We start from the raw sequence: 27,849 nt of genomic DNA, 5'->3' as shown, positions 1-27,849 counted from the left end.
CATCTCTGGGCCACATTTCTGACCTGCATTTCTGCACGTACTCCCTCGTTTCCTCCCCCACCTGGCAGCAGCTGGGAATAAACTGATAAATTTAAGGTTTTTTTTTTTTTTAAGCTGGGCTGCTGTGCAGGACATTTGCAGCCCATGGGCCATACATTGTGCAGACTTAATTTAGATCTCCCTTGATGTGGAATCATACTGCTCATATACAGAGACAATTGTTTGGTACTAGGCTTAGAATGGGTTGAAATCTCTGATACAAATTTTAAGTGAAAGTACATTCTGATTATCCACCAAAAGCATGAGAGAAAATAAAATTTCATTTTATTTGAGGCACTTTTATTTCATTTTATTTGAAGCACTTTATGGCACAGCAGGTGTTGGATGTTGACATGAACTGCCAGTTGAATCTTATCTCAGTATTGATAAAAGAACATTGCCTTCCATTATATTTGAACTGATGTCACTAACATTAATTTTATTTATAGCGATTTATAGCATATCTACTGCTGGTTCATAATCTTAGTAAAAGTTGGAGACGAGCCACATTTTTAAATGGTATTATTTAAAAAAAAATGCTAGATTTGAGTGGCATTATCAGCATTTGGGGAGGCAAGGGAGCAAATAACATGTACATCATAACCACCATTTGCATCGTAACATATGTGCATCATTATGACATTGCTATGACTTGTTAGATACTGAATGCCAAGCTGAACCATGAGCAAATCCTTCACTTTTAAACCAAACCTTTTAAAATGCTGAAATCCAACAATACTTTTACATTTTTTAAAAAAAAAGCATTACCGTATATTCCAGCGTATAAGGCGACTGGGCGTATAAGACGACCCCCAACTTTTGAGAGGATTTTCAGGGTTTAGAAAGTCATCTTATATGCCAGAAAATACAGTACAATATTGAATTTCTGTTTATAGATGAGCACAATAGGAGCTCCTTTGCTGCTAGAAAGCTTTGTCCTGTTAGTGCTTAGTTCTGTAAAAAAAAAAAATAGGGCTGGCCACTAGGGGGCAGATTGGTTTTAAATTCAGAGAACAGCTACCCGTATATTCCTGCGTATAAGACGACCCCTGACTTTTGAGAAGATTTTCAGAGTTTAGAAAGTCGTCTTATACACCGGAAAATACGGTATCTTAGTTTTTGAGATACATTAGGCTAGGTTGCAAAAGTTTATAAAATCCTTATACCCGCATAATTGTAGCATTTTTCAAGCAGTTAGAGACGTAAATAAATACAAGTTCTGTAATAATGGGTTGCTGAAAGTAGCAGAAACTATATTAATAGATGAACTACAGTATTAACAATTCCTCAAAAATATAAATTTTGATATACCGTAATTGTGCTTTAAAAAGAGAAGCTTTTGTTCTAAGTAGATATTGCAGATCAACAGAAGTGGCAGAGGCCCAGACAACCTGGCCATTTTGTTACTTAATATCTACTTAATTATCTAATAACTATGTAATACATTTCTGGAATACTGTACAGTATAAAATGTTCTAATTTGCCATTTTTCTATGTAAAAGTGTTCCATAAACTATTAAGCACTCAGATGTTATCATCTTAATTGTAACTGTGATTAAGATTAAGAAATGTCCCAAGAATGATGATTCCAGATTAATGTATGCAAATTTCCATGAATTCAATTCAAAATGGGGGTGGAGGGGGGAATTGTAAGCTATCTTTAAAGCCAAAGCAAATTGTAGTTTAAATTTTAGTATAGAAAGTTTATGGAACAAAGGACGGAATCAGCAGAGTTCTAGTAAAATGCAAGACAGTTCTTTAATCAGGTAAGAAGGTAACTACTGGACACATCAATTTGCATCAAACTTAAATGTAGCGAAAATGCATAGCTTTTATAACCTGCTGCTGAGAAAATGTTTCTCCAAAGTCAAACTTTTAAAGGGTACTTCTAGCTGTTTAGAACTGTTGAGTATCTCTGTCATTCCAGATAAAAGTGTGAGTGCAATGAAAGTAATCAACATATTTTATAAACATTTTATTGGTTTAATAGTGTACACAGTACTTACAGTTGTATCTATTAAAGACAAAATACACTTCAAAATGCAGAATAAAAAATTATAAACTTTTGAACTATATACAAACTTTGCATTACAATTTCACAAATATCAATGCCCCAGCTCCATTCACAACCCAAAAGAAAAGAAAAAAAAGTTTTTTTACATGCAAAAATTTGGAAGAAGCATCACTTGGGGGTTACCTATTCCCTCCCTACACTTCAAGCCACTTTATATAGGCTCAACATTCCAGTGCTTTCTAATTCAAAATAAAAATTCACACTTTTTTTTAAACCCACTACATCTTTATCCTTAAGTCTACTTCCAATTAAGCATTTCATGGTCTGTCTTTTCACTTGTAATTAAGAGTTTGCATTTGGTATATTACTTTTTGCTTGAAAACAAAACATTTTGCATCATCTTGTAGTTTGAGATTCTCAAGATTAAAAAATCTAAGCCATTGGAATAATAGATTCTATCAGGTAATTTGCACAATTACAGAAAAAAACTAACTAGAAATTTTGTAAAGACTAAAAATTAAATAGTTTTCTGCATCATCTACATACAGATATCACAAAGACCATTTTTGTTTCTTTTTTTTTAATAAATGTAAAGGTTGCAGTGGCTAGATAGTTTTAAGTTGCAAATGTATTGTTATGTTTTAAATATACATAAGAATTAGGAGAACCTTGATCTATTTAATACCCAATATGCAGAATTAAAATGACAGCTGAAAAGAGGAATTTACGGGAAGAAAAATCCCTAACCCAAACAATAGAGTATCTTCCCCTTGCTCAGCATTATTTCAAAATGCATCAGTGCTTTTAATATTTACAGCAACCTCCCAATCTGATGTTCTACAGATATTTTGGGATCAATCCCAAGAATTCCCAGAAAGCATAGCCTTTGGGAATTGTCAATGGGAATTGTAGGAGTGATAGACCTAATACATCTAAAAGATACAAGATGTAAGAAGGCCAATATACAGCAATAGTAGAAAAGAAAATCCATTCCCTACCCACAAAGCATTTATTGTTCCTTTACTAATACCATTACTTAAATACCAATCAGATATTTGTTATTTAAAACAGTGAAGAGAAATGCTACATGCTGAAGCATCCAGCTGAAAAACAGGACAATAATCAAATACTCAGTATACTGAAAATATAAAGGAAAAATCAGAAAGACAGAAGGAAACACATTTATAAATATACAAGCTATAATGCAGACTTAAATAGGACTTTACAGATACCAAATGAAACAAATCTCTTTGCTGCCAAGAGCTTAAGTTATAGCACTAAACTGCATGTAATCGGCAACTGCTTAAAATTTGGTCCACACCCAACTTCAAGTTGAAAATTTTTAAAACTAATTCCAAAGGTTTACCAGCCTATTAAATACCAGTTGTTTGATTTTTTTTTCACTTTTGAACTCTCTATTTCAAGTAAAAAAGGAATTTTGTGAAGGCAGACTTCTCCAAGCTACAACAAAATTAAGTGAGGACCAATATCTACTTTTTTTTTTTTTTTTTAGTAAGGAACCACTTTTTCTAAAATCTCAAGACCCCTTTAAAAATGTATTGGTCAATTACCAGGCCACTTTTTTTTTTGTATGCAGCATTGTGTTTAACTCACTGTTTTCCATAACAGACCTACTCCAGTATTCCTCCACTCTCAGATTTGCTGAGCAGCCGAAGGGCTGAACAGAAGCCTATGAACATACAAAAGCAGACCTCTCGGCATTTACCAAAATAAGTAATGGAAGATACACAAATGAAATAAAGCTATATGTGCCAGTATGAATCTCAGATCTGATGTCAAAATCTGAGTGATCAAGTGAGACTGCAAAAAACAATCATGGTTTTGCAGTTTTGTGTAACAATAAAACATAAAACTGTTATAGACAGGACCAAGGGGAAGAAAGAGTTCTTCACAACAGGAAATAGATTTTGAATTGTTAGATTTACAAAGTGCATTATATGTAAAATTTGAAAAGAGTTTATATTTTCATATCCAAAGCAGTCTGAACTTTGACAGGATACAGTTATTATAGTTTAGTTAGATGAGTGATATGGTCCTTACATACTGTCTGATGTTCATAATTCAGTAATGCATCTTATCCTTTGATCACAGAAAATCAATGGGTCCAGGCAAAAGACTAGTTTGCATAACTGCAGGCATTCACAACCTGCACAATCAGTTTCTAGGGGAGCAGGTTAGTGAACTTTAACTGTCAAAAGCACAATTCAGCTACAAAACACTTTACTAGCCATAAAATCAGATACCCCTCCCCCAAAGGCCATTCCCTGAGATGAGATTAATTTTGTCCCAGATATATGATGGACAGTATTTCAAGGACAACTTTCAGCACCTTGGCAAGATTTTATGAGAGATTATGCTTCAACAATAGAAAGTTATGCTGCTAGAAAGTAATAACAATCGTAATAAAAAGTTGAGTCTGTGAGAGACCAAAAAAATCACACTGAGAAAATAAACATGTCAGCTCTGGCTGTTCCAAATATTAGTATTTCTGTGTGGTTCAAACCCCATGGTTTCCAAATGGTATAGTTTTCCTTTAACAAGTCAGTTATTGCTATTGCTATCAAGCTGAGCCATTGTCCTGCCAAGAATGCTAAAGGTCTCTTGAGCCAGATTTTCAATCCCCGGTCTGAGAAGGGTGAATGGACACTCCATTAGTACCTCAGTTGATTGAATTCACTGCATTGAAAAGCCTAAAACAAATCACTCACTGCAAGTGTATTATTTGTTCTGAAAAAGAACAAGGTTGTGCATGTAGCAAATTTTCCCATTCAGAAGTTGATTTGATAGAAAGGTGAGGGAACAATTGCAGAGACACAAGATATTTGTCCAGATGTTTTGTTATTTAGTTGGTTGTTAGGATACTCTAATCATCTGTGTCATAGCTTCTTCGTTTGCCTGGCCAGGATCCTGTATGTATATATATAAAAAAAGGTTTTGTAATAGCTACATCTACTTCATAATATCTAAACACAAGCAAGAGCCACATGTTATTTAAAGTTAGACCTGTTGCTATAGTACAAATCAGGAATGATAGAAATTTGCTTCAAGGAGAGGAGACTTATCTGCAGATGGATTTATTAGTTTCTACTTGGAATGTGGTACTCATACTAATGCAGCCTGAAACATTAAGTATTGGCTTCAGATGTGAAAAAACCCTATTTATTTATGCCTGTCCCTGATGCTTTAAGACCACCCAAATTCTCAAAGTTCAGAAACAAATAGTGTTTATGATTTCTAATGTAAATTTTAAAATATGTAAATAAAAATAAATTAGCAGAATTATACTGTGAATAACTGTAATTTTTTTACTCTATAAAACAAAGCAAATCAGATTACCTCCACAATTAAGTAAGATTTCTGTCAAAAGCAGTTGCTAAATAAATACCAGTGGCATTGCTTTTGAAACTACATATATTGAAATGTACTAACAGTATAAACTTTATTTTTATTTAAGAATTTAAACATGTATAAGAAAATTAAAGCGTGCTCCCCCACTCACCTGGAGATGACTGTTTTCTGACATATATTACTTAAGTGTTCCATAGTTTTTTTAATAAGTGAGCTAGGTGAAAATGTCAAAGTGAACCAAGTCTGCATGCTTTGTAAAATGAAAAATAAGTAACAAAAATTCAGAATTTATTTCTGGTAAATGCTAAAATGGTAAATTGGAAGCACCAAGCCATGAAAATCAATTTAAATAAATATTTCATTTACCTGCATATCTTTTTCTTTTGGAGAAAAGAAGCGTCCCCCTTCTCCTCGTTTCCTTGCCATCGCATGTCTATGTCGGGATTCATGAAGATATTTCTGTATATACAATTACAAAATTGTAGAGATGAAAGCACACTTTATGTAATGCTAGAACACATATCCATCCATTTTCATTAAGTAAAGACTAGGGGCAGAAAAGGCTGAAATAATACTAAGGCTAAAAAGGAAGGGAAGGGAAAAATCCTCAGTACTATCTAGCTTGAAAGAAGAAATTTCCCCAAAATGTAATATTGAAGCCCCACAGACCTAAAGAACGTGAGTTTCAATTAACTTATTCTAGTCATTTTAACTAGCATTTTTTACAACTAGGTTGGATTGATATCAAGAGGTAAAAACAAAAGCCCATTTGGCCTTTATAATGTATATACCACGGGTCAGCAATCCGCGGCTCCAGAGCCGCATGCAGCTCTTTGACCCATTTCCTGCGGCTCCCAGCCTCCTCTATCATTTGCAGAGAGAGAGACAGGGACAGAGAGAGGCACTTGCACCCCCCCCCTCTCTCTCTGTAAAAAAAAGAGTGGCCTCATGCAGTTCTCTGATGAGCTGACAAGCTTATTGGGTGGGGCTCCTGCCTTGGCTGCGTCTCTGCAGGAAGCAGGAAGGGCAGGAAAGAGGCAGCCCAATAAGAATGTGTGTCAGCTTGTTGTAGAACAGCCTGAAGCAAGCTTGCCAGGTAAGCAAAAGATCGGAGGGAGAGAGAGAGAGAGGGAGAGAAAAAGGGAGGGAGAGGAAAGAGAAAGAGAGGAAAGAGAGAGGGAGGCAGAGGACAGAGAGAAAGAGAGGGAGAGGAAAGAGAAAGGGAGAGGAAAGAGAGAGAGAAGGAGAAGAAAGAGGGAGAGGAAAGAGAGAAAGAAAGAGAGAAAGGGGGAGAGGAAAGAGAGGAGAGGAAAGAGAGAGAAAGGGGAGAAGAGGAGCAAGAGAGGGAGAGAGAGAGGAGAGGAAAGAGAGAGAGAGAAAGAGAGAACTCATGCACAGCAGCCTCTATTTCTTTTTAATTAAACTCTTCAATCAAGCTCTATTCCCCTCTTGCGCGCAAGTGTGCACGTTTTGCAGCTCCCAGTGTTTTCTTTTCTCTGGGAAATGGGTCCAAGTGGCTCTTTGAGTGTTTAAGGTTGCAGACCCCTGGTATATACTATCTGACATTGCCCTTTCAGTAACGGAACCATCTGATGCTTCATAAAGAAAAACACAATGTTTAGGAATCAAATGTATATCAAGCCATCCAAATATATCACCATTCAAATTTTTTGATCAAACTGAATTCTGCTTTAAAATAAAGGTAACTGTTACATATTTCTTACGGCTGCCGTTTTTTTTCTTCCAGCTCTTAAGATAAAAAAGAAGGAATATCTGGGAACCGCCATATTTCTAACAAATGTGCACTTATTTCCCACACAAATCATCAAACAGAAAAGTTGGGTCCTGAAGACTTATATAGGCTGCCTTTATAAGTAGATACCCAGAGATCTAGGGCCTGGAATCTAACTGCTAAATATTACTTCAACTAAAACAGTATTTGGAGTGACATGTAAGTTAACCCAGAGGGCGTAAAGGTGAAAAGTAAGTATGGGCTTTTCTGTAGAGCTTCTTCCCTTCTTTTAGTATTTGACTACTGAGGCATTTTATCTAATTCTAATCCCTGGGGGCCCCCTTGGAGAAAGAATAAAGGAGAGAAAACTGCTCAAAGATCTGAGAAAAAGAATGATGATCTTTGGGGGTAAGTTATTTGTTTGGCTAGAAAGATAACAGGAGACACAAAAAAGAATGGAAGGAATGCAAATCTTTTAGAAACTGTTACATGGCTAATAATTTTGAGCTTTATCCTTTTAATGTTCAGAACCCATCTCTCTTTGTTTATGGAGTCACTTTCTATTATGTAACTATCCCTTATATAATAACCAAGCCTCCACAATTAAAGTTACAAAGACTGCTTACTTCTTTATCCAGGATAACCGATTCATTTCTACATCTTGCTCATTTATTGAGTTGTCATTATTTCTTAACAAGAGGTAACCAAAATTTGTACTGCTGTTCTAAACAAATCTTATCACTGTCCTAAACAAGGCGTAAGTATTAACGTGTTGAACTCCTTCTGAAAGTGCAATGTATTCCACATGTACAAGTATATGCATCTTCTCTCGTCCTTCTATGATCAGCTAAGAACTTTTTCTGTAATTTTCAGCTGAAATTTATTTTAACTCATTAAAATGTATGAAACATCTATGCCTAAAAACATAGGCAATCTATTTCTAGTGACTTGCCAAGAAAGACTTTGAAAACCAATAATCTATTTCTATTCATTAAACAACAACAACAAAAAAGTTTATACTGTAAATATGGTATCCTTTTGAGTCCCATATGGTTCATTATAATGATTGGGAAAAGACTTCTAAAGATGGATGTTACTGAGCAATTGTAATGATATACAGCTATTTATCTTCTGCATCTCATGAATTATAATAGTAACTGATAATCTCACCCGCCTCTCTTTAGGTATTTTTCCTTCTGCTTCTAACTTGGCTCTTGCTTGTCTTCTTTTCAGAATCCGGTGATACTGTTTTGCATTCACGTACAGAGGCTCTTCCTCCAACATCTCAGCCCCAGGCAAAGGTATCCTTTGGATGGCTGGCACTGATCCAGCACCTGGCACCATCTACATCAAAGCAGGGAAATGCCTGATTAAACTATATCTCACCAAGAGGCACAGAAAGACAAGGTAGGAGTGGGAAGTGAACACAACCGACTCCTAGAATTCAAGTCACTTCCTGAAAAAATATTCTCAAAATTCTGCAGTAAATCTCATAGAAATTAATATAAAAGCATCTGTAGTTTGAATATTTCTATTACATCAACTATATTCTAAATATGCAAAATCAAAGCAAATTTCTTTAAAATAAAATAAAGCAAATGGATATCAAATTAAAAAGCAATGGTCTAATTTATAAATCAAGCTGGCAACCTTTTTGGTCCTGTGGCTCATGAATGTTTCTGAGAAGGGGCTTTGCAATCATTCAAAAGTTCTCATTCACATATATCATACATACTAATAAAACATCCCATCATTAGGGTGGAGGGAAATTTCATTATTCTATATACTCATGGATAATTTGAGGTGCCAAAATGGATGGATTTAGCCAACTATCTACCATACTACTTTTCCACAGTACTGCATTTCTCATATATACTTACATGTAAGTTCATACAACGATAAGCCAAGCTTCAAATTTCCAACCAAAATATAATGAAAAATATGGGTTGGTATTATCTGTGAATTGCACAATTTTCATGATATTTTGGTTAAAAATTTGAAGGTCAGCATATGTGTGGATGGGCTTTTATGGTACTTTCCTGTCCAATGATGGTACTATACATTTTATTTATTTGTTTCTCCTGCTGGCAAGGTTTGAGGAAAATTAGTGATTGTAAGCAACTTTGCTGGAAGAAAAGCCATGAGAAAAAATAGGCAATGTTCCTGGAGGCCCCAAAGTTTGCCCATTTGTGGTATACAATAATACACAATAATAGAAGGAGGAGTATAGAATGCAATACACACCATGACCATTCCACCAGAGTTAACCACATTTCCAGCAACAGGCAGAGTCACTGTTACTGTCCCTTGTCCACTGCTAGTTGTATTGGTGTTGGCTCCAGTCTGAACAATCTGTGCTCCAGCCAAACTAGCTGCTGGGATGGTGATCATGCCTGTAACAGGGACTGTAACTTTAAACAGAACAGAACCCATGAAAAATAAGGAACAATTTCAAATGTTATTCCCTCATTTTGAGTCATGCTTTTGGATGTTTTTTAAATAAGATTTTTTTTTTTACTTGAGATCTGAAATGAGAGTTATGCATGTATTTCTAAACAGAGCTGAATCAGCATGAAATTCAAAGTTTTTGCTAAATACCTTGTTGTTAAGGCAATAAATACAAGAGATACCTTACTTTTCACTTGTTGCTAATTGAACTGTATCATTCCACAAAGGTATAATAATTTCCACTAGGTTTTATATAGGCTTAAATAAATTCACAGAGCAGAGTGCGACAGATAGGAAATGCCAAAGGGCTTTCCAGTTCTATGGGAATGTATTTCTGAATATTAGTTATTGGGAACAGGGATGTCTGTTATTTAATATTTTTCACATAAGTTAGTAGAAAATTTATACTACATGTTAGCTTCTAGTATAATTAAGGCTGCATAATATTTTAGATTAGGCTCTTTGAGGTGCATGCAAATGTTGATGATCTGTTAAAACAGAAACATCTTTTATTTTGTATATGCTACTGATGATCTTTTAAAACAGAAACATCTTTTATTTTGTATATGCTACTGACAAATGCTGCATTTCATTCCTGCATATTTTAAAGCAATTTTACAGAATTGAATCTGAAGAACAATTTCAATCCAAAAATCATAAAGGAAGTCTGAGTTAGATCTAATTCAGTGAAACAAAGCAGATGTAAAGGATTTCTCAAAATTTGGACAAGTGGTGCAGTTTGCAAAATATTACATGTGGAACATTTTGCATGCCTATCAGAAAAAAATGGGCAACTACCTTCCCACATCATACACAAGCCATTAGTGAGAGGATCAAGGAATCCTACATTAAAGTCAGAGCTAAACAGATGCTGAAATAAACGTATCCAGTTGTCCAGATTAATATCAAGCCCCTAAATAGCCACTTACAACCAAGTCAGCTGGATTCATAGTTTATAAACCAAATTTATAGAAAGTGGAGAAAAGGGGGAGCTATATTACAGAAATCTTGGCAAATGGATACATTTACTTTAGCATAGCAGAAAGTTTCTCCTCAGAAATTAAAATTGCTCCACTGCTTATCATTTTCTAGAAGCTAATAAAAAACTTTTGATGTTCATTACAAGATACTATTTCTTCAGCTGTGGCATAAAGGCTCCAGTTATATTTTTAAGAATAATGTTAATAAACTGGTTTGTGTGCTGCTGTGGAGGTTTTAATTTAATTTTACTTGGTATATAGTGAATGGCTCATTGTGTACTTCTGTTGTGTTGTCAGGAATATCAGTGAAACATGTTGGCACACAAGAGCACTCAGTAAAAATAAAATAAACCATGCCACATGACATTTGGAAATTATGGGAAAGAGAAGTGCTAAGCAGCACCTCCTAACGGTCAATGAGGAGTCTTCAAAAGTTCCTGTATAATACCTTATAAAATATGGATGGATCTTGCATTTACTTGCTACAAATGTAATTTAATTAATTTTAATTTTAATACATTTGTACATTTACAACGTACATGTACATGTATTTTAATACATTTGATGCATTTTAAATATTTTACTTTAGGTATTAAACTGCATATATAATAGTGCCCAAGATTTCTACTGTATATTTATCCTTGCTGAGTATAACTTAGTCTCCAACCTCTATAACAAATAATTTTTAACAATACAGTAGGTACTCCTAAATTGTATTTTAAAAAACAGAAACAAAACCCAACACTTTTATCCCTATAGTCCATGAAAATGCATCTGTAAATCCTTCAGTCATTTGGATAGTGAGATGGGTGGTGTTCAAATCTGATAAACAAATAAAATATTTTAATACATATTGCATGTTTAGAAAGTGAAATGTAATTTCCAAGTTGCATATACATGGATTTGTTGAACCTAGTATTCTTGCTGGAATTCTAGAATGATCAGTTGACATTTCAAAAAAGAAATGTACTTTTCAGGAAACCAACAGTTTCATGCCTGAAATCCAAGCGTCATAGCAAATAGCATATCACCATTAGTAATGGCCATCTAGAGTCCATCACTCTAGAAAGCTCATAACTGCTAATATTATACCAATATCCTACAATTCTACTGTGAGATTAAAAATAATCACATGCATGCATATCTACGTTAGACTGGCAGGTTTCTGGGAATGTATATATACATACCTCTAAGAAAGTATATCTGCTAAAACACGAAAGTGAAGGAAAGAGAACAGTATAGCTCTGAGGTGATCAGGAAATAATATGTAAATCAGATGTCAGTATGAAAACACTGGTGCTCTGGGGATGGGAGCACTCTTTAGTACGTCCTCTAACAGGAGACTGGAAAACTACCAGAACAGCTCTTGTTAAAGGGCACATTGTAGAGAGCACAAGAGGCTGTCAAGGACTATATGGAACTTATTAGCCACCTACTCATGTTCCAGAAATTTTTTAAAAATGAATGTAATTCTGAAACAGTTGATATTTCTTAGAAAATGGTTGTAGCACATAGAATTCCTACCTTGTTGAAGAATTGTCCCATCAGCATTAACTGGTTGATAGACAATTGTCTGACCTTCTGCTGTCTGAGCTACCTGTTGTCCTTGGACTGCAATCTGTGGCTGGGTCTACAGAAGCAAGCACCACACAAAATTAAAATAGGGAGCAATATAAAACTATTATACCTTGGGATTTCCCATGGTTTCATATAAAACACTATGCCAAAATCAATTTCCCTGCATGTTCCATTGCCCTTCCTCCCTTTAGTTGAACCCCTCTCCAACTTCTTCCCCTTTTTAATATGCTACCTGTGTTTGGCCAGCTGTTACTGCTGTCTGTGGCTGCTGGATGATGATTTGCTGTGTCTGGCCCTGCTGGCCCTGAACTTGTACCGCTTGTCCACCTTGAATCTGAATTTGACTAGGCTGGACCAACTGAATCTGTGGACATATAAAATAGAGTAAGATGCTGTTAACTACTATTCCTAATCATGGCTTAAATTGATTATTCTGATGTGATTTGTTAACCAAACAAAAAACTAGAGGAAAATTATTCATATTACATAACAAAAGCAAGGATAAAACAATGCTGCACCACTATACATATTTTCTACAGTATTAAAAAATAAGGATAGGGGGAAAAAACCTTTGCAACTCCTTCTTTACAAATTCAAAAAAATATGAAGTCTTAAGCAAGAAGTATTCAAAAATATAGTATTAGCTCTTCTTCATCAAGTAGGGGAGCATTCTTGTACAATGTTCAATATGACTTTAAATAATAACAACATTACACTGATTTTGTAACGAGGGTTACAAAATGAGGTTGGAATTTCATCATTCTCAAGCAGCACATTATATATATTTTTATATGGCATTTCCTTCAAAGAGGAAGGCTAGACAAATAACACAAGTGATACAACCAAGCAGTCCAGCAACATCTGGAGAATCACAGATCAGTACTAATTATTTTGGGAAGCACCAATTGGATTAAGTTGAGAGGCCTATAAGTAGTCCTTTACTTACAACTGTAACGGAGCCTGGATTCTCCATCATAAGTCATTACAGTCATAAGTTAAGGCATCCACTTGACCAAACAAATTTTATGACCTTTTTTGTGGTCATTAACAAATACTGAGGAACACTGCAACTGGCTGTAAAAGTGTAGCGGGTTGCCAAGGGCCTGAAATGCAATCACGTATATGGTGCCATGAGAACTGTGGAACTAGGTTACAAGTACTTTTGAGGGGATTGTCAAAACTTTGAAGGGTCTGTAAACAACTAGTTGTTAAGCAAGGCCTACCTTCATTGCAATAAAAATGGTAAATGTTTCTTCCTCTGAAATCGATGTTCTTGTCTGACACAATTTTTTTTATTTCACAGAGTAAAAATGCAAGAAATTTCTTCACAGAAATGTAATACTTTTTTAAAAAGTATTAAATTAAATTAAAGTAATTTACTGAAATAATTTATCAGCAAAAAGAACATAGACAAGTTCCTGTCTATTCAAACATATTGCATCTTTAAATTCCAGTTGATGAGGGCAAGCAACAAGTTATGGTTGCTTCCCTTTATATTTCAGTTTGAGCTTCCTTGTATTTTCCTAGACAGAGGAATATTTTCTGGTATTTTCCTAGTCAGAGCTGGTTTATCTAGAAACGTATGGATTCATTTGAACCGATTTAAATTAATTTGATCCTTCAAATTAATTAGTGAAAATGCTAGCACAGAGCCTTTTCCAAATTACTGAGTCAATCTGAAGCTAGTAATTTGATGATTTAGTTTTTAAATTGATTTTGAAAAACTGATTTGATTAATAAACGTTTTAATAGAATCACTGCATCATATAACACTAATTTGTATATCATTTGGGCATGCTGACCTGCTGAAGTCCTTGTGATCCTGAAACTGGAACTTGCATAATAGTTTGACCTTGGCTTCCAGGTACAGCCTGTACCATAATTGGTTGACCAGTTGATGTGATTAGCTGGCCTCCACTCACTTGTACCATCAGTGGCTGACCCTGGACCTAAAGAATGGGGGGAAAAAAAAGAACCACAATGAAACACAAGCTCAGATAAGCAACTAACTTCAGGCACCAACCTTTTCCTATATAGAAATTCTGCAGAAAATGATCATCATAATATACCTTCAAAAATAACATCTGCCTATTCCAGGTCCTTGAAAAGGACTGGATAGGTGAATACAAATGTCAATTCAAGTCTAAATATCTGATGACTATGTGACCAAGCATAATAATATAAAAGTATGAATAATAAGAAATGTATATATATATAAATATATCAAGGAATGATATTATTAAGAAAAAAATGTTAAATGTGACTGGAATTAAAGATAAAGAAATTTGCATAGATTTGAGCAATTTGAAGAATTTGAGACAAGGAAACTTGAAAAATAAGAAATCGAAGCAAAACTGTTTGTGAAGCACAATCAGGAAAACCACAGAGGCTACAGAGCAACTGAAACAAAGAGTCATGCTCCTATAGAGAAGATCAAGCAACAGGACAATCAAATAATTTAATTTCAACAGAACTTGCAGTTTAGAGCAAATCAATATTAATTCTACAAAACTCTTGAAAGTAGGAAAGGACTGACTACAAATAATGAAAAGCCTGACAAAGAGACCTTAACATTTGGGACAAGTTTTGGGACAACAATAAGAGTCACAATAAGAAAGTACATGGGTCAAGCAAATTGCGCTCCATGGATTCTGACTAAAATCATTGACAAATCCATGCTTGAGGTTAGTAGACCAAGGTTTTGGAAGCATCAAAAAATGAAAAATGGCTAACAACTAGAAGGCCATTCTTAATTGAGGAGGAAGAAAGAGGAGAAGGGAAATGACCTTGAAAATCACAGGGTACAGCCCCATAACCTGTTTCTCAACAACATATAGCTAGTCCTGAACATATAACAATTTCGATCATTTCAAGTTACAATGGCACTGAAAAATCTGACTTATGACCGTCACTGTGCAGGGGGCATGTGATTGCCATTTGTGATCTTCCCAGCAGGCTTTTGATAAGCAAAGTCAATGGAGGAAATCAAATTTGCTTAATGACCCCGTGATTCAGTTAACAACTGCAATAATTCACTTAGCAGCCAAGGCAAAAAAGGTCACAAATTTGAGCATAACTTACTTAGCAACAGAAATTGTGATCCCAGAGTGTTTGTGTCATGACATGCATTAGAACAGAGGTGCTAGACATTTGCTAGTTACACACATAGACTTCCAAATATTTCACACAGATTGAGACTTCGTTCAGGTAGTATTAATTTTAAAACAGATGCTTAAAATTATGAGATCTGAATAAGAATCAAAACAATGTCCTTCATGTCTTTTAGATGTAAATTACATAAAATTGACATATGTGCTATAAGGGTATGTTTCTGAAACAAGTTTCCATTCTCAAGATTCTTAAATAAGTGTGAGAGATAAGAATATAATGTATATTGCCTATTATGTCTGTTCAACTCTTGGATCTGATCTCAAGAACATGCCGTGCAGTGCACAGGATACAAACAGACCACCTGCTTGCAAAGCAGCCAGATGTTTTTCTAAGACTGATTCCAAAGTATTGCGTACTATATGATCTATTAATACAAGGAACCAAGAGGCTCCTGAATTTCATGAAACTCAAATATTTTATGAATACAGGTAGTGCTTGACTTACAGCCATTTGTTTAGTAACTGTTCGAAGTTACAACGGCATTGAAAAGAGTGATTTATGACTATTTTTCACACTTACAACCAGCAGCATCCCCATGGTCATGTGTTCAAAATTTAGATGCTTGGCAACTGGGATGTATTTATGACAGTTGCAGTGTGCCAGAGGCCTATGATCACCTTTTGCGACCTTTTGACAAGCAACGTCAATAGGAAGCCAGATTCAGTTAACAATCATATTATTAGCTTAACAACTGCAGTGATTCACTTAACATCTGCTGCAAGAAAGGTCATAAAATGGGGCAAAATTCACTTAATGTCTGTCTTGCTTGGCAACACAAATTTTGGACTCAATTGTGGTCATAAGGTCTACCTATATGTGCACTTGTAACTAACTCAGACATATTTGGGAACTGAAAAGGAAGTCCAAGAAGAACATACAATATAAATGTCTTCTGAAGGTTTTTCTATGGAGTTTAGGCCAAGCTAAATAAAAACTCTTTCAGAATACTGGGTTTTAATTTTCATGATTACCAAAGTGATTATGGATTTGAAATTGAACACATATGGATAATTCTAGGATGGAAAAGGCTAACAAAACAAGAAATAGAAGAGCTAAAAAGGAACAGTGTAAAATTCAGGGTAAGTCAATATAATGCAAATACATTTTTATCAACTTTATTTTATTATTTCTTAGATGTAATAAAATATTGAATATTTTGAAAACAAAACAAAAAAATCTGAATAAGAAAAAAGATACCTTTGATATTATAAGATGGATGTTAATGTGCTTTATAACACTAATCCTTAAAAAGGGCAGAGGAAACGGAAATAGTAGTCTTGTTTTCTTTAATACATGATAAGAGTCTTCACATGACATTTACTATTTCACAAGAACACAAATCAGGATTTGAAATCTTTCTTCTCCAGTATTTTAATATTTTAAGCTAACATATATTATTGATTTTTGTCCTAAACATAATCTATTAACTAAATCTCTCAAACAAAATTTCCTTTTTTGCAAATCTCACTGGTAAAAGGGAAAACAACCCTTCAAATAGATAATTTTAAGTGTTCTTTATTTAAAAAGACTTTTTGAAGAGTGGCAAGCCCACAGTCCTCCCCCAGCATATTATCCTTATTTTTTCAATCTATAGTAATAGAAGTTTCAGATAAGTCAGTTTGCGGCATGCATTTTTAACTGGATAATCCATTCCAACATTTTTGTTAATTGAACTGTTATCTGCTACAGTTAGAATGAACTATCATCCATACATTGAACTGTAACTCCTCTGATTCACAGCCAACATGAGAATTGGTTGAGAAGCTTATTCCATCCCGTTTAGGGACATATTACTTATAATTAAAACTGCCACTATTTTTCTGTTTCCATTTGAAGCCCCAGTGCAAACACAGCATTGAACATGCAGTGATGGTGTGATTCATGCAATGCTCACACAAAAACAACAGATAGATCACCACTACCTGGAGGGTCTGAACTTGCTGGCCTGAGGCAGATGCCACCTGAGCCTCAGTCTGCAACTGGACAGCAGTCACACCACCCTGCTGCTGGGAACAGGAACAGGAAGAGCTTGAAATTTGGCAGGAGGAAAGGAAATGCTCAACACAAGATTAAAAAAAAAAAAAACCTGCCAGAAGAGACAACAGGCCCTACAAGGAGGAATGTGTGAATCCATTTCAAATGTGGTGGCCTACCAATGTTTCATCTTCATATTATTCTCTGGTCAAAAAGGAGCAAAGTACACCCTTTCTCAGTGCAAAGTTTGGAAGCTCTAAATAAGGACAGAAAAGAAACAGATGGCTGACTTGTGGCTTCTGAAGGGAAGAAATATGAACACATTGATATTGCATTGTGCCTAAATCAGTGTAGGCCTTACATTGTGATTTCTCTCAGAAAAAAGCATTGAAATTTAAAAAATATAGCCAAGATATCAAAGAAAAATATACGATAAGCATAACCTTATTTAGATTAATCAAAGAGATCTCTAACTTTGTAGGTAGTACTGTAATGAAGTATTAAATTATTTTATATTGACATCATTCACAAATAAAACAAATCATTATGTTAGTGTTAGAACTGGCCAAGATACGATTTATTTTTCATAATTATGCTTTAATGTATAAAGATTAAATGTGCCCTTGTAGGGCTATGCAAACCATATGGAAGTATAATTCATTCTGGCAAAAATTCTGGTAGAAGTACTCTCTGTGCACATATATGGGCAAAGACATTGGGGAGGGAGCATGATTGTTTTTACACTTGAAGGAGTGATGCTTCTTTTGCAACAAAAAAGGGTAACCCAATATTTTGCACAGCTCTACCAACAGTATGGAAGTACCTATTTTTCTGGGCACTTAAACTGTTAAGAACCAACATACTGAAATCTGAATTACAAGTAACTGTCATACCTGTTGCTGTATTTGTCCAGCCTGTACAACTATCTGTTCTGTTGAGCTACTGCTGTTTGTGGTGTACTGCTCCATAGTTTTCTGTATTAATTCTTTATCCAATCTTCAATCAGAAACCTAAAAGAAAACATAGAACATTATTGTCAGTGTGTATTGAGTACAAGTTATCTGGGAACCCTAAAATAATGAAGTGGGCCCAACTGCAATATAGTAAAATGATAGAAATTGGGAAACAAAGGAAGAATTTCCAGGTGAAGCAGTTTCAAAAGGCAAACTTACTGGTGGCATTAGGTACATAGGACTGGATTAAAGTTCTGGATCTCTAGAAGTTCTGGGAGGGAGGATTCTCTCCTCTCATTTACCAAGCATTTTTTTAACTATAAGAATTACTGCATTTATTATTCAACCTTGCTGATCCTCTTGAGAATTTAAGAGTGCACAGGGTTTTTACTCATTTTATCCCCCATCAACAATAGGCAAAGTAATAGTGGGAAATTCAGTGGGAAATTTAGTTTACATCCTCTTGGATAGGAATTTATAACTGTCAAAAACAAACACCTAATAGTGCAATTTCCTACTCAACAGCTCTAAATATATTGGCTTGTCTTTTCCCACTATCATAGGTGAAGGTAGGGTGGCTATAAATTAGGTGATTATCTGCAAGGAATTAGGATTGGAGAAGATTGAAGTAGTACAAGTACCTCCACCAGATCCAAGTATGAAATAGGTTGAAACCAGGAGTGGGGCTACGATGGTTTAGGTAAACATTCAAATATTCACATCTTCTGATTAATTCTGCAGGACACTGCCAGTGTTAATTTAGTCAAGAAACTGAAATTGTTTTTCATCAAATGTATTTGTACAGGACACAGGGTTTCAGCAAATCCTACCGATAAGCTTAAATCAGAAGTAATGGGTCTGAGGCCAAGGAGGAAGCAAGCAGGCTATACGATTGTGAGATTTTGCATTAAACAGTGGAACAATTTGCCTCCAAAAGTTGTTCGTGCTCCAACATGGAGGTTTTTAAAAAAAGGTTGGACTACCAATTGTCTGAAATGGTATAGGGTTTCTTGCTTGAGCAAGGGGTTGGACTGAAAGACCTCCAAGGTCCCTTCCAACTATTATTCTGTCATTACTAAATTCTACACTTTTTGTTTTCAGCAGAAAAATGCACATTTGTCAAATTACAGAGATAGCCAATTGAAAACTAATACTCTTTAGCCTTACATTTGAAATATCACCTTTTTCTATTTTAACTACATTTTAAGCTTACTTGCATGTAAACAGTAGTTATTTTAATATGCTTTTTTAAAGAAAACAGCCAGTAATACAACAGATTCCTTTTCTGCAAATTCTAGACTGGGCCATAAAGCATGGTCTCTGTAAGATTTTATATTCAATGATATAATACATAAACACAGAATATAATGAAACCAAAAAACCAAACCAATGTTATTCCCCAACACTGAATTTAAGAATTCCTATATAGTATCTCTGTCATAAGCCACTAAACCATTTTGTATAGGAAGTACATTAAAAGATTTCACACACACAAAAGAAGAATATATCACCATATGGTTATTCTAACATGACAGAAGAAAACATGCCTTAACTCCACCATTTATTGAAAGGCTCCTCTTTCGGGTTATCGGTCAGCCTATGTAATATACATTTGTACTACGTGAGCAGCCTACACCAGGAATAAGCAGCAGTGGCTTTCATCTGAAGCAGATTATTTTTGCACAATTGTAACATGATATGTAAGGGAAAACCCTTTTGTTTTTTGTCATGGGAAAAAGCAGCTATGAAGAGGCCTTCTCGGCTACAATATCGGCCTTGATCAAAGGCTAATTTTTTAGAGGCAAAAATTTGGCAGAGTGGCTGACGGAGAAACGCAGCGCTCTGAGCCCCGCGGCGTTCGGTTACAGTCCGTGCTCTGAAAGGCGTGCGAGCGAAACTGACGTCCAGGGCCAGCGGCCGCCAAACACAGGATGGCGAGCCCCTTACACAGGCCACTGAAAGCCGCCCTGTGAAGCAACTGGAGGAAACGCCCCATGGGCTTTCTGTCGTTTCCTTCATCCAGCGAAGGCCACAGAAAGGCATCTCCGAAGGTCCTCCGACGGTCCCGCGGGGACCGGGCCGAGCAAGACGGGACTAGCTAACCCTATTCGCATTTGCCCCAAACAATGACATCTCCGTTCCCACGTCAGTCACCCATCCCATTTCGATGCGGGTTCCGGGCGCCAACGGGCCACAGCCACTCGCTGCCCCAGCGCTCGCCCAGCCCTAGCCCGCGCGCGGCCTTCTGACTGGCCACTCGGCCCCGCCAATCCCGGCTCTTGGGCCGGCGCTCGGGGGCTCCATATTGGCTGCTCGAACTCACCGTGCCTTGCTCCCCCGGTTCGGGTCCCGTTCTGATTGGCTCCGCCACCGGTCCCCGAAACCCAATCAGCGCCTCCACTCAGCCGCCGCGCAAAATGGCGCCCAACCCCCGAAGTCCAACAAAGAGAAGACGAGGGTGCCCTCGCGCAGGCGCGGTAGAAAAGTTCCTCCCGCGGATGCTTGCGCGAGTTTAAAACTGCACGCATGCGTTGGCTTCTTTCGAACTGACGGGTGCGTTTAGGCCGTTTTTATTCTCAACAATTCGTCTCGAGATAGCTTTTCTACGCATGCGCAGGATAAATTTTTTTTTCAGAAGCTTTTTTTTTCAATAGCACTTCACTGACCTGCTTCTTTATATAACGCATGCTCTCGGCCGGGGCCATAGAGTCCTCTTCCTAGGGAGGCCCACGTAAAGGCTGACATTTTGTGTTTTTTGTTTAAGGGGCTTCCGAAGAGGGTTGCCGTAACAGAACTTAGAACTTAGTGGGAGGCGAAACCGAATGCTACAGTTGTATGTCTAGGCTGGTGGCCAGTGTGGTCCTTTTTTTCCCGCCATTGCTGTCTTAGAGAGTTGGCGGGCGGGGGCGGGCTAAGGAAACACGTCATGTCTTGGAGGCGCATCGAGGGGCGGCCACTCGCCCTTTGGTGGAGCTTTGCCGGTTTCAAAAGCAGTGTTTTTGTGGCCCTGTATAGGTTTTTACACACGAGAGGGCGAAGGATGTGTTAAAAAGTCTCAGAATTATTGTTTTTCATGGAGGGGGGGGAAAGGGAAGGTTATCGCTATCTAACTGGTGCCCTAATTCGTATTTGATAGTTTGGGTTTACAGCAATTTTAAATTTTTTAGTAGTCATTTCTCTTTGCTTGCTTTTCCTGCCATGAATATGAAAATTATTATTTTCTAATCTTTGTAGCTGAAAAAAATTCCTGTGATCCACCCAGTTATGGCTAGTACCCGAGTTTCTGGAAATGAAGAAAGGGTTTGTAGTGAAGTTTTTTTTTTAATTTGAAGTTCAGTTTTGAATTCTAAAGATAGTTTTATTTCTCAACAGAAATTAGCTGGTCTGTTTTTAAAAAATACCATCTGGTGTGGAGGATTGATTGTAGGGTTTTGTTTATGCAGGAAAAAATAATCCTAACTCATATTTGTAAAACTATTGGAATTAATTTTTGCATAGGTTTCACTTCATCTTAGTATGCTAGTCATATAGTTCTGCCAAATAGGTTATAATACAATTCATTTTCAGTACTATTCATATTTTATCCATCCTTTAATAATACATTCTGCAGTGTCTGTAAGTCAGTGCTGTTGATAGTTCTGCCTTTTCCTCATCTTTGACAGGCTGATTGCTCAGGTGTAAAACATTGTCTTAAAAAAATTAACTCACAATGGAAGAGTACCCAGATAGAATGGCTGACTCTTTGTTTTCTTCCCCTTTAATGGATTCATAAGAAAATTGATCCCTTATCATTTGGCAATTTCCCAAAGCAGTAGTTAGAATGCTATAAAGTATAATATAAAGCAGTAGCTCTTCCTGTTCTGTTTAAAAATTTAAAGTTACTCTATACCAATAATGTTTATAAATGAGGAATAACCAGCCTTTTTATAGTAAGAATGCATTTGGCATTTCAAGAGTAATTTTGTGATTGATCCACTCACAGAATGGCTAACATACTAAACTTTCCTTTTAACAAGTGGCTACAATCTAGTAGAAACTTTGTGGGGCCAAGAGGAACAGTTCCAAATAAATATGATGCTAAAAGAAAGGTGAGGTTTGGAGTCCAATAGTGTGAGTGTATATGTCTGGATATACATTTGCTTCCATGCATATTGCATTGTCTTGCAGGCTATAGACCTTGTGCAGAGACTGTGCTTGCTATTATAAATCATGCTTGAAAACGACAATGACATGAAATTTCAAATTATGTGAAATTTAATGTGATCTGATTGAACTTCACTTAAGAATATTTTGTGAACAACATCACTTTTGTATGATATATTATTCATCATATATATGATAAGATATAAACATGATCTTTAATATGTTATATAAATTAAATTAGAATATTAATGAAATTAGAATAAATCATCTAAGGGCAAAAACTCTCCCAAAGAGTTCCTCTGCAGATTGCAAAGAGGAAATAATTATACAAGCTGAGGCTCACTTGCATTTTTACCTTCTGCAATGTTATTGATTTATATTATAAAACAAACTATAATATAAGCTAACCCAATTTAAATTGTGTATACTTACTTGAAAGTAATTGGAGCTTACATACAGTTCATTGAATCTGTTGAAATTTTTGTATGACTATTTAGTATAGATACAGAAAATGAAGGTTTAAGAATTGTTAATTACAGATAATATGCCCTTAATCCAGTACTACAGGTCATTAAGGCAAAAATTGTCCTAAAGTTTTCTACCATCTACTGTTTACAGCATAAATGATCTATTGATCGTTAGCATGGAATACTTAAATTGATTTTATGTTACAGCATGAGTACCCGGAATAGATTGCAGTATGAGTCTATATAAGAAGTTTCCCATTATCTCGAAATCTATTTTTGTATGGCATGAAGCCTTAGATTTCTGTGGCATGAGATAAATTAATTACTCCCCTAAAGATTTATAATTATGACTTTCCTGACCTGTTTGCAGTGAAATATGTTTTCTTACCTTTGCAGTGAAATATGTTTTCTTATCTTTCTTACTCTATAAAGTACTGGTGTAATCTATTTTATAAATTCCCCAAATGCCATTCACAGAGTCCACAAATACTCTAACTCGGCAACTGTAGAACTTTGTTTCTAAAACAAGTTAACCAGTTGTGCCTGCTTTAACTGTAGTCAGTGTAATAATTCCATTAAAGGCTTTAAGAAAATGATTGCTTAACTTAATGGAAGTTCCCTTTGAAGAGCATTATGATTATGATTCAAAACAAAAATTAAAAATTTCATTTTCCTAATACAAACTTAAAAATAAGAAAGGCAGTTGAAAAAATTTAACAGTATTGAGATAACAGACATTAAAATAAAACAAATCAATAATCCAGAACGTATAGAGTTGTTAACAGATGAACAGCCAGGTAAGAAGCTGACGTTAAAATAAAGCCAACATAGTATCAAATCTCCACGAAGAGGAGGATCCTGAATCTAGGTGTTAGACTTTAAGAGTCTCTCCTGTTTCTTTGCACAATGTACAGCTGTGAAAGAAGAGAAAGAGACTTTAATATTTATGTGGATATATACTAGGAGGAGTGATCCTTTGGATATTAGAGAAAACAACATTGAACTGATTATTGGGAAGGAGGATGCCAAGAAATTCTATGGTTGTAGGAAATAAAAAAAAATGAGAATGTGGCAGTGGCAAAGTAATGTAGTGCTGTTACCCAGAAAACTAAATGAAACCACCAGGAGTTAAACTCAATTTATGGATGTTGGCTACCTATGTTACTGAATGCATAATACATATTTTTCTTGGAAATAAATTCTATTTTATTGTTTTATTTTGTGTATATCTCAAAAGAAGCCCTATTTTATATAGTGGGAAATTTAGTAAATACTTTTACAGTAGGTTCATTGTGTTAAGAGTCTCTTATGTGTAGTAGTCAGCAGCTTAAACTGTGATATTATCTTTATATATTGCCTTACATTTTCTAGTTCTGAAATTTTATCTCATATATTGAGTCTTCTCTTTCCTTTTTACTCAGATTAAATATGTACAGGGAGATCTTTTTACTTGTTCAGAAACAGATTCCTTGGCTCACTGTATTAGTGAGGATTGTCACATGAGTGCTGGCATAGCTGCTATTTTTAAGAGGAAGTTTGGTGGCGTTCAGGAACTTTTGAACCAACGTAAGTAAAGGGTCAAGGTAGAGCAGTTTATAAAACCACAGAATCTAGGTATTTATTATACTTACTATACAGTAAAAGTGAGTGTTATGCAAATAGATTTCTTCAAGTGGCAGAAACACATAATGTGTTCCAGATGGGGTTTTTTGAGTGTGGCGGGGGCTTCTAAACTAGCTTTTGAGGGCATTTAGTGGTCAGGGACAATTGTCCCTTCCATAGAAACAAAACAAGTATAAACATAGTTAACTAACAAAAATAATACAATTATTAAGTAATATTCAGGATATAATCAGTAGTTAAGCTTGCCGCAGAAGAGGTTTAACTTGCTGTAGTTACATACCTATTTCAAATGGAACTACTAATTTTCATCATATTGTATGCTCCTGCGTTGGAGACAAGCAGCCAGAAGTTCATTACTTTTGTTTAAAAGTATCTAAACAAGGTTTGTGTTAACAACAAACAACAGATGAATAGAACCAATAGGTGATCGAAGAGCTTACTTTGTATGTTAGCTCTACAAAGTCTGGGACTTTGAGACTATTGATGGGGCAGGAATTTTATCAGTATATTATAGTTTTAAATGCACCCTATATGTTATTATACACTTGTTACCAGCTTATTCAGTTGTATTGTCTAGTATAATGTGGAATTGTAACTTAGAAATGTTAGAAATAGGACAGTAACCATATTACAATTTTAGAATGAATCTTATATAAGCACTCATCTAATTCTTACCTACACTTGATTAAGTTACTCATTGAATCCTGTGCTGTAAATTTTTCACATATAATCAATTTATATATTGTTTGGTGTCTGTAAAATATATGAGAATAAAGGATGGCCATAGAGGTCTATTACATGTTTATTATGATAGTTCTGAAAAACAATAAACATATTTTCAGTACTTGGAGATTAGGAATTAACTGATATTTTTAAAAAAATTCTAACAGACAAGAAGACTGGAGATGTGGCTGTTCTGAAGAGGGAAACTAGATACGTATACTACTTGGTATGTCTTTGGGCATATTATTGATTCTAATACAAGAATAGATATTCTAGAGATAAATATAAGATTTATGCATTAAGTATTATGATTGGCGAAGTTAAGCACCCTCTTCATTGACAAATATTGCTGAAATTTTTAATAATGGTTTCTCTGAAGGAATGGCTATACAAATGCAATGTTTGCTGTGCAGTGGTTAGAATGCAGTATTGCAGGCTAATTCTGCTGACTGCCAGCAGTTCGATTCTTACCAGCTCAAGGTTGACTTAGCCTTCCATCCTTCTAAGGTTGGTAAAATGAGGACCCAAATTGTTGCAGGCAATATGCTGACTCTGTAAACTGCCTGGAGAGGGCTGTAAAGCACTATGAAGCAGTATATAAGTCTAACTGCTATTGCTATTGCTATCTAATAAATTCTCAATTGACATCAGATAATCACGGTTTTACTGTGATAAGTGTATTGTTTCAATTGTAATAAAAAAATTTTCAATGATTCTTGAAGTTATACTTCAATCTTTATAAATTAAACCAAATCATTTAGAAGTAACATTCTAAATCAGTTAGATTTCTTCTAAATAAAATGTGTTTATTATTTGAGTATATTATTATGTCTATCTAAAAGCAAGTAATGAATGGGTCTGAAGGATTTTAATTACATTTCATTTATCATCCTCTAAATTGTCATTTAAAAAGACATTTTAGAATTCTACTTCAGCTTTTTTATCACAGCACAGATTAAAACCCCTTAGGAATTCCTTTGACTGATAATTTAGGGTGCCCTTTTATATTTATTATACACTTTAAAATAATCTTGAGATGAAAAACCTGTTATGTTCTTTTTGAATGGAATTAAAATCTAATACATAAGAATAATATATTAATGCAATCCTTTGTATGTCTATCCAGAAGCAAAGCACCTTGAGCTTAGTAGGATTTGTTTCTGGATTAATGCTGCAATTTGGAACATATTTATGAAAGATTTCCCACTGAATTTACTGAAATATCTCAATAGACATATAACATGCAACACAGAATCAGATCTAAAATGTGTCTTATCTACATTTTACCACTTTTTAGATCTCAAAGAACAAATATTTTCATAAACCTACATATGACAATTTACGGAAGAGTTTAGAAGCTATGAAAATCCATTGTCTGAAAAATGCAGTAATTCACGTTTCTATGCCAAAGTAAGCTCATTTTTATACTGTAATGTTACTATACTGTACTATATTTGCACATTGACAAATAAAAAAGTTTTTCATTAATTGAAAATCTTTTACTTTTTTATTTATATTGAAATATTTTGTCTTTGTAAAAGGTCTAAAGCAGGGCTCCATAATAAGTCCAAAAGAACTGGAAGAGCTACTGACTTTTTATATTAAGTACATTCAGAACGTATTTTTGTATATTTAAAGCAAAAGACCTGTTTTCATTGATTTGAATTTGAAATGTTATTAAATGGAAGATATGTTCTGATATGTGATTGTATAACTGAGAAAATGTAGTTTGAGAGCACCACACTTCTATAGCTTAAAAAATGTGACAGAAAATGGTCATAATTATAGATGAGTTTCTAAAAAAAATCTAGATTTTTAGCTTAGTGATATACCTAATGAGCTAGTGAATGAATTTTAGTTTCTTAGTGTAATAAGAGTATTACACACTCTTATATTTTTGTGAGCCACAAGACTTCTTTTCCACTTGTGGGCTAATAATAATAATAGGAATGTTTCTTTAGGATAAATCAATAATTATGACTATATTGAGATAGTTGGCATGCAATTAGTATTGTTATCATATTTGCACCTAATATGTTGGTTTGAACTAATCCTTGTTTTGGCATTGCTTATATGCTTCCTATAAATTATGGTGAAATAAATGTTTCAAAGAAAATATCCAATAAAGACACCTGTATCCTCTATGTTTCAGGATTGGTTGTGGACTTGACCGTCTGGACTGGAAGAAAGTTTCAACAATGCTTGAAGAAGTATTTGAAGATACCAATATTCATATTACAGTTTATACTCTTTAATTTCTAATATAATTGTCTTTTCGGTTTGATGTCATATCGTTGTATCTTAGCTGGCATGTGCTGATAATATTCATATTACTAATTCTAGTTTCCACTAATTCTAGTTTCCACAATTCTTTAAGTCATCTGCTTACTCAAATTAAAAAAAAAAAAAGTCAAAATGTACATTCTAATGTTTGGATACTTTGTATATCTATCTCCTATTTAGCAATTGGAAGATGTTATTTTTGATCTTGATTGGCAATCATGGAAAAGATTGGAATAAGGTGGAACATTATGTTTCAGTTATAGATTTAAATGTTTACAAAAAAAATCAGATGTTCACATATGTAAATAAAAGACCTTTTCCAAATATGAGTTTTATGTATTTATGCCTTTGA

The 27,849-nt window shown here is 35.0% G+C and overlaps 2 protein-coding genes across 19 annotated transcripts; one reads left to right on the top strand and one right to left on the bottom strand.

Moving 5' to 3' along the window:
• Positions 1-1,999: 1,999 nt before the first annotated feature.
• Positions 2,000-20,705, bottom strand: NFYA (nuclear transcription factor Y subunit alpha). 8 transcript variants are annotated; one of them, XM_039323116.1, is made up of 10 exons: positions 20,582-20,705; positions 18,199-18,315; positions 17,251-17,337; positions 13,963-14,109; positions 12,393-12,524; positions 12,107-12,212; positions 9,399-9,565; positions 8,325-8,498; positions 5,789-5,881; positions 2,000-4,981 (listed from the first exon to the last, which is right to left on the bottom strand). In XM_039323116.1, the coding sequence occupies exons 2-10, from the start codon at positions 18,271-18,273 to the stop codon at positions 4,928-4,930; spliced, it is 1,035 nt and encodes a 344-aa protein (XP_039179050.1). In that variant the 5' UTR covers positions 18,274-18,315; positions 20,582-20,705; the 3' UTR covers positions 2,000-4,927. The 8 variants fall into 8 exon arrangements, with proteins under 8 accessions (XP_039179050.1, XP_039179055.1, XP_039179053.1 ...); XM_039323121.1 differs by having other exon boundaries at positions 9,399-9,547; XM_039323119.1 differs by having other exon boundaries at positions 17,254-17,337.
• On the top strand, positions 20,679-27,821 carry OARD1 (O-acyl-ADP-ribose deacylase 1). Of its 11 annotated transcripts, none has more exons than XM_039323130.1 (7): positions 20,683-20,811; positions 21,493-21,558; positions 22,275-22,346; positions 24,290-24,434; positions 25,382-25,440; positions 26,512-26,624; positions 27,367-27,624. In XM_039323130.1, the coding sequence occupies exons 2-7, from the start codon at positions 21,523-21,525 to the stop codon at positions 27,467-27,469; spliced, it is 528 nt and encodes a 175-aa protein (XP_039179064.1). In that variant the 5' UTR covers positions 20,683-20,811; positions 21,493-21,522; the 3' UTR covers positions 27,470-27,624. The 11 variants fall into 11 exon arrangements, with proteins under 11 accessions (XP_039179071.1, XP_039179064.1, XP_039179068.1 ...); XM_039323128.1 differs by lacking the exon at positions 20,683-20,811 and adding an exon at positions 20,907-20,989; XM_039323126.1 differs by lacking the exon at positions 20,683-20,811 and adding an exon at positions 20,950-21,091.
• The last annotated feature ends 28 nt before the right edge of the window (positions 27,822-27,849 follow it).

The sequence above is a fragment of the Crotalus tigris genome, unplaced genomic scaffold (genome assembly GCF_016545835.1).
Source record: "Crotalus tigris isolate CLP2741 ecotype Arizona unplaced genomic scaffold, ASM1654583v1 scf7180000024167.7108832, whole genome shotgun sequence".
Classification (NCBI taxonomy): domain Eukaryota; kingdom Metazoa; phylum Chordata; class Lepidosauria; order Squamata; family Viperidae; genus Crotalus; species Crotalus tigris.
Note: the sequence above shows the minus strand (reverse complement) of the source record. Positions and strands in the feature narration are given on the sequence as shown.

Bases quoted from the DNA above. Each gene is read 5' to 3' on its own strand.
- NFYA (XM_039323116.1), bottom strand. From the start codon at position 18,273: ATGGAGCAGTACACCACAAACAGCAGTAGCTCAACAGAACAGATAGTT. The intron at 12,525-13,962 runs GTCAGCATGCCC...ATATGTCCACAG, and splicing joins GATCACAAGGACTTCAGCAG to ATTCAGTTGGTCCAGCCTAG. The intron at 5,882-8,324 runs GTGAGATTATCA...TTGTATATACAG, and splicing joins AAATACCTAAAGAGAGGCGG to AAATATCTTCATGAATCCCG.
- OARD1 (XM_039323130.1), top strand. From the start codon at position 21,523: ATGGCTAGTACCCGAGTTTCTGGAAATGAAGAAAGG. The intron at 22,347-24,289 runs GTGAGGTTTGGA...CTTTTTACTCAG, and splicing joins AATATGATGCTAAAAGAAAG to ATTAAATATGTACAGGGAGA. The intron at 26,625-27,366 runs GTAAGCTCATTT...TCTATGTTTCAG, and splicing joins ATTCACGTTTCTATGCCAAA to GATTGGTTGTGGACTTGACC.